A 7,011-nucleotide genomic window follows, 5' to 3' on the forward strand; every position below is an offset into this window, starting at 1 on the left:
TGTATTATAAATGCCCTGAAAGAAGTTTCAGAATTCTTTGAACACAGTGGTCTTGATGCAGTTATTTCACAAGCAGTCCTCTTAATGAATTTCATTCCTACTGCCCCTTTAAAAGCTTTTTCATAACATATGTATATTTGCTTGTTAGATTGTACTTCAAAGTCATTTAAAGGACATTCCTATTTAAAAAAAAAAAACTTTGGATCAATACAATGTTCATTTTCTGAGGATATACATGGTTATTAGACATTTAGCCTTATAGAAAGTTTTTTACATTTTTTTAAACATGAGTGTTCAAGAAATAATGCAGTTGATCTTTGTTGTCGTTTTAAGTGACTGCTATCCCATCCTTTTCTTTTCTTTTAGTTGAAAGTTGTTCTAGCTCCTTGTATAGAGACATTGATTCTTTTAGATCGACTTTGCTACCTGAAAGAGCAGGTAAATGACTTTATTCTTAAAACGCGTAACAAATATCTTTACTAAAACTAGTAACATGGATCCATTTGTCTCTAAGATGAGTTTCTTTCATATAAAACTAGGAGCATAATTTTTTTTGTTATTTTCCGAAGTCTAAATATTCATTCCATCTTTTTTTAAAATACGTAAACATTTGTAGAACATTTTCAGCAAAGCTGCTATAATGAAGTTCATGCTTTTTTAACTGCCTGATAATTAATATTGCATAGGCAGCAAATACAAAGCACCATATACGATGCGGTAATGTATAGCAAAAATTAATAAAGACAGGCATAAAGGATATCATATATACATTTCATTTTGTAAGAATTTGCCTTAGAATTCACTTTCAGATCTTTGGACATAAGTACTCTGCAGTGTAGAAACTTCTTTCTGATCAGTGAATATTCTGTTTTTGTCACAATAAACCTTATTTATCTCTGTTTAAATGACAAAAATATTATCTTTTTGGTTATCTTTAGGTAAAATATTTTTCACAGTTTCTTCTCTGAGCTGTGATCGAAATGAAGTTTTGCAACCTTTTAAAATTAAACCATTCATGGGTACAGCCTTATGTATCCATTATAAATCTTTCAATTTAACAATTTTTTATTATATTGGGAGCTTTACTTTCTTCTTTTCAACAGGTTGCGTGGAACGAATGGATTATAATAAATGTTTGCTATTGTTCTTATTGGTATTTTCATAAAGAAAAGAAATTTTAAAATATTTTAATTAATATTTTCCTAAGGTGCCAACTAACTCAAAATCACTGAAGAGCTTATGTTCCCAAGTTGTTAGGTGACAGAATTAGGCCTATTTTACTAAAGGTGTACTTGGGTTGTTTTCCTCTTCAAAACAGTTTATTGATCTATGTACAATTGGTACAAAAATGGGTATGTAAAAAGATTAATAAACTGGTAATGAGGTGATAGTAATCATATAAATGTTAATTTTATATATTTTAATTAATGCTTATAAATGCAATACGTATTTATAATAGAAAATTTCAAGAGTAAAGAAGAATAAAAAAGAAATAAATTATAAGTAACCATAATCCCACCTTTCAGCATTGACTGTTCTTAATTTTTTGGTGTGTTTTTGTTTCTCTCTAACATATAAGAGAGCAGTTTTGTATCCAATTTGTTTGTTTCATTTGATATATTTTATTAAATTTTCTCATCTCATTAAATATGCACAGAATATGAATAACGTCCATCATATAATTGTTTATTTAACTGACACCCAATTGTTGGCTACTTTCCATTTTTCACAATTCCAGAAATGAATAACCTTACTGCAGATCACTCTTAATGTACATCTTGAATTATTTCCTCAGCATAAATTCCTGAAGATGAAACTGCTAAATAAAGGATATACCCCTTTTTCAATAGTTTTAAGATATATTTCCAAAATGGTAATTCTAGTTTATATATCCTCTAGCACTGTTTGAGAATGCTAGTTCTACCAGCTTTCTTACCTTTAATAAATTCATGAAAGAAACCTCTCCCCATGTCATTTGAAGGGAAATATCAGGTTGAAAGGCTTAAGAAATGTGTGAATAACTTTTAACTTAGTTTTTGCAGTAAAAGTTCACTTTATTCCGGAAAGAATACTTTTATATAGTTTATTTCTGTAGTTTACAGGCACACTTCGTTTTATTGCACTTTGCTTTACACAACTTTGCAGATACTCCATTTTTTACAAATTGAAGGTTTCTGGCAACCTTGTGCCTGGCAAGTCTTTCAGTGACATTTTTCCAACAGCATGTGCTTACTTCATGTCTCTGTCACATTTTGTTAATTTTCACAGTATTTCAAACTTTTTCATTATTATTATACCTGTTACCATGATCGAGATCTGTGATCTTTGATATTATTATTGTAATTGTTTTGGGATGCCACAAACCATACCCTTATAAGACAGCAAATTTAATTGATAAATGTTGTATATGTTCTAACTACTCCACCAACCAGCTTTTTCCCCATCTCATGCCCTCTCCATGGGTCTCCCTATTCCCTGAGATAACATATTAAAATTAGGCCAACTAATAACCCTACAGTGGCCTCCAGGTATTCAAATGAAGATTCACGCATCTCTCACTTTAAATCAAAAGCTAGAAATGATGAAGCTTATAAGGAAGGCATATCAAAAGCTGAGATAGGACAAAAGCTAGGTCTATTGTGCCAGTTGACAAATTTGTGAATACAAGGGAAAAGTTCTTGCAGGAAATTAAAAGTGCTGCTCCAGTGAAGGCACAAATGAAAAGAAAGCAGAATAGTCCTATTGATGATATGGAAAAAGCTTTAGTGGTCTGGATGGAAGATCAACCAGCCGCAACATTCCCTTAAGCCAAAACCTAATCCAGAGCAAGGCTCTAACTCTCTTCAATTCTGTGAAGACAGTGAGGTTAGGAAACTGCAGAAGAGAATCTCAAGCTAGCAGAGTTTGGATCATGATATTTAAGAAAAGAAGCCAACTCCATAACAAAAGTGCAAGGTGTAGCAGCAAGTGCTAATTTAGGAGTTGCAGCAAGATATCCAGAAGATCTAGCTCAAATACTTGATGAACTGAAAAACAGATTTTCAGTGGAGACAAAACAGCTTTATATTGGAAGAAGATGTCATCTAGGAGTTTAATACCTAAAAAGGAAAACTCAATGCCTTGCTTCAAAGGACAGACTGACTATCTTTTTAGGGGTGCATGCAGCTGGTAATTTCAAGGTGACGCCAATGCTCATTTACCATTCCAAAAATCCTAGGGCCTTCAAGAATTATGCTAAATCTACTCTGATTGTGCTCTACAAATAGAATAACAAAGCCTGGATAACACCACATCTGTTTACGACGTGGTTTACTGAATATTTGAAGCCCACTGTTGGGACTTTCTGTTTAGAAAAAAGATTCCTTTCAAAATATTACTGCTCATTGACAGTGCACCTGATCACCCAAGAGCTCTGATGGAGATATACAATGAGATAGATGTTGTTTTCTGTCCGCTAACATAACATCCATTCTGCACCCCTTGGATCAAGCAGTAATTTCAACTTTCATGTCTTATTATTTAAGAAATACATTTTTGGGCGGTGGACTTGGCCCAGTGGTTAGGATGTCTGTTTACCACATGGGAGGTCCGCGGTTCAAACCCTGGGCCTCCTTGACCCGTGTGGAGCTGGCCCATGCACAGTGCTGATGCGCGCAAGGAGTGCCCTGCCACACAGGGGTGTCCCCCGCATAGAGGAGCCCCATGTACCAGGAGTACACCCCGGAAGGAGAGCCACCCAGCGCGAAAGATAGTGCAGCCTGCCTGGAATGGCGCCGCACACACGGAGAGCTGACACAAAAGATGATAGAACAAAAAGAAACAGATTCCCGTGCCGCTGACAACAGAAGCAGACAAAGAAGACACAGTGAATAGACACAGAGAACAGACAACGGGGGCGGGAAGGGGAGAGAAATGAATAAATAAATCTTTTAAAAAAAGAAAAAAACATTTTGTAAGGCAGTAGTTCCCATAAAAGTGATTTCTTTGATGGATCATGACAAAGAAAATTGAAAATCTTCTGTAAAGGGTCACCATTCTAGATGCCATTAAGAACATTCATGATTCATAGGAAGAGGTCAAAATATTAATATTATCAGGAGAATGGAAGAAGTCGATTCCAACCTTCATGAATGACTTTGAGGGGTTCAAGACTTCAGTGGAGAGGGAAACGGACTTTGGCCCAGTGGTTAGGGCGTCCGTCTACCATATGGGAGGTCCGCGGTTCAAACCCCGGGCCTCCTTGACCCGTGTGGAGCTGGCCATGCGCAGTGCTGATGCGCCCAAGGAGTGCCGTGCTACGCAAGGGTGTCCCCTGCGTGGGGAGCCCCACGCGCAAGGAGTGCGCCCGTGAGGAAAGCCGCCCAGCGTGAAAAGAAAGAGCAGCCTGCCCAGGAATGGCGCCGCCCACACTTCCCGTGCCGCTGACGACAACAGAAGCGGACAAAGAAACAAGACGCAGCAAATAGACACCAAGAACAGACAACCAGGGGAGGGGGGGGAATTAAATAAATAAATAAATCTTTAAAAAAAAAAAAAAAAGACTTCAGTGGAGAAAGTAATTGCAGCTGTGGTAGAAAAGGCAAGAGAACCTAAGGATGTCACTAAATTGCTGCAATCTCATGGTAAAACTTGGATAAACGAGCTTCTATGAATGAGCAAAGAAAGTGATTTCCTGAGATGGAATTTCCTCCTGGAAAAGATGCTTTGACCATTGTTGAAATGGCAACAAAAGATTTAGCATAATACATAAACTTAGATGACAAAGCCATGGCCAGATTTGAAAGAAGTGACTTCAATTTTGAAAGAAGTTCTACTGTGGGTAAAATGCTTTCAAAGAGGACTGGATACTACAGAGAAATCTTTAGTGAAAGGAAGAGTCAATCGATGTGGCAAACTTCATTGTTGTCTTATTTTAAGAAATTACCACAAATAAAAGTAAGTAGCCAATTTAGCTCCAGGACTCAGTCTTTCCACCAAAACAACTATTAAGCAGGCAGAAACAGCCTGAAACAACTATTTTGAAACTCCAGAGGCCAGAAAAACACTGTACAGCATCCATGGAAGAGCGGGAGGAAGAAGCTGATAAATTACAGTAAAGACCTGTAAATTGTTCTCTCCAGACAGCGGCTACAGGCACCCATCTCCCACTCTTGTGTCAGGCTGCCATGGAGTCTGGTCCCTGGCTAGCTGCTACTGATAGAAAAGGACAAAAAAATCCTTTTCCCCAAGAACAGAAGTGTGTATGGCTGATCACTGATCATGGCTTTTGATGAGCTAATTTGGATGCTGGATCCTGGCTCTGAGGGCAGCCATTGTTTCAACCTCTCCCACGCAGGAGCGAAGGAAAGGGGATTTAAAACTGCTTCACTTCCTCAGAGCTGCAAGGAAAAAGGTAGTTTAAGGGCTGCATTTGCTGGACAGTCCAGGAAAGCTCAGCTTTGGAGAGTCATTCGAGAAGTTTTCGGTTCCCTTCCTGACCCCCTCCACATGGCACTTTGGAGCCAGTCTGTTCTCCCTTCATGGGTCTCTGGCCCTGTTCTGGCAGGGAAAGTACTCCCTGGTGATCCTCCTCCTAGAATTAGCCCTCCAGGCAAAAGCTACGTGAGACAACTAAAGGAGTGTGAAAAAACTATAGAGGCTGACTGACAGTCTGGGACTAAGACCTGCAGGTTTCAGATACACGAGAGAGAAGTGATGGATGGTGGTGATGGTAACACAACATTGTAAACATAATTAACAGCCCCGAAATATGTATCTGAATAGGATTAGGAAGGAGAAATGCTAGGTTGTATATAAGGTAACAGAATAAAAATTTTTAAAAAACAGAACCTGTGGAACTACACAACACAAATAGTGAACCCTAAATTAAACCATGGATTTTAATAATACAATTATAAAAATGTACTATCATCATTTGTAACAAATATTCTACACCAATGCAAGGTGTTGGTGGTGGGGTGGTGTATAGGAATCCTGTATTTTCTGCATGATTTTTGTGTAAACCCACAAGTTCTTTAATAAAGAAAAAAAAGAAATAGAAATTGCCACTGCCACTCCAAAGCTTCAGCAACCACCACATTGATTAGACAGCAGCCATCAACAGAGAAGCAAGACCCTCCACCAGCAAAAAGATTACAGCTTGCTGAATATGCAGATGATGGTTAGCAATTTTTAGCAGTATTTTGTAACTAAGGTTATGTACATTGGTTTTTAGACATAAATATTTGCACACTTAATAGATTACAGTATGGTATAAATATAAATTTTACATGCACTGGAAATACAAAAAATTTGTGTGACTTGCTTTATTGCAATATTTGCTTTATTGTGGTGGTCTGGAACCAAACCCACAGTCTCCAAGGTATGCCTGTATGTTACAAAATATAGTCTAACTTTTCATCTTTCCTTCTTCCTTCAATAATTGTTGTATATCTGAATAACTTATCAATTTGCAGGAAGACATTGCATGGTCTGCAATTGTGAAGTTGTTTGACCCTGTGAAATCTCCCAGATGTTATGCTGTTATTGCTCTGAAGAAGCAACAGTGATTCCAAGTTGAAGCAAGTAATTAGATGTATCCCATCAATAGGTGGGATCTGTTGCTAAAACTGTTTTTCTAAACATCGATGTCATGTTATGTAAATATTTGAAAGTCATTCTATATATTTTAAATAAAATAATGGCTAACAACACAATGCCAGTCCATTTTTCCGTTGTCAAAGCATACATTAATGAAAACAAAGTACTGTAAAAGAGTTGGCCTACTTTCCTGAGTTACTACATCATTAGTGCATTGTCATGTGAGCCTTGTTTCCTGCTCAATATTTGCTATTTGCTACATCACAATTTGACTTTTAGTGACTTAAAAACAAATGAAAGGATGTAGGTATAGATAGAGTAAAATTAGTTGGTGAGGAAAATCATTTGCATTTCTTCCACATTTTGGAAGGATTTTACGTCTTACCAGGAGGGAAAAATCCACAAAGAGAAGCAATACTCAGGAACCTGGCC

At 37.2% G+C, this 7,011-nt stretch overlaps 1 protein-coding gene across 2 annotated transcripts in view; it reads left to right on the forward strand.

The window, feature by feature from the left end:
* Nucleotides 1-6,695, forward strand: part of METTL25 (methyltransferase like 25) — a 154,941-nt gene extending 148,246 nt beyond the window's left edge. The window contains exons 11-12 of one of the 2 annotated variants that reach the window (XM_004463551.5): nt 367-438; nt 6,456-6,695. In XM_004463551.5, the coding sequence (XP_004463608.2) occupies nt 367-438; nt 6,456-6,548 (165 nt within the window). In that variant the 3' untranslated portion in view covers nt 6,549-6,695. The remainder of the gene's footprint in view (nt 1-366; nt 439-6,455) is intronic. The other variant, XM_071218981.1, reaches the window with a different exon arrangement.
* The last annotated feature ends 316 nt before the right edge of the window (nt 6,696-7,011 follow it).

Source organism: Dasypus novemcinctus, chromosome 12 (assembly GCF_030445035.2).
Source record: "Dasypus novemcinctus isolate mDasNov1 chromosome 12, mDasNov1.1.hap2, whole genome shotgun sequence".
Classification (NCBI taxonomy): domain Eukaryota; kingdom Metazoa; phylum Chordata; class Mammalia; order Cingulata; family Dasypodidae; genus Dasypus; species Dasypus novemcinctus.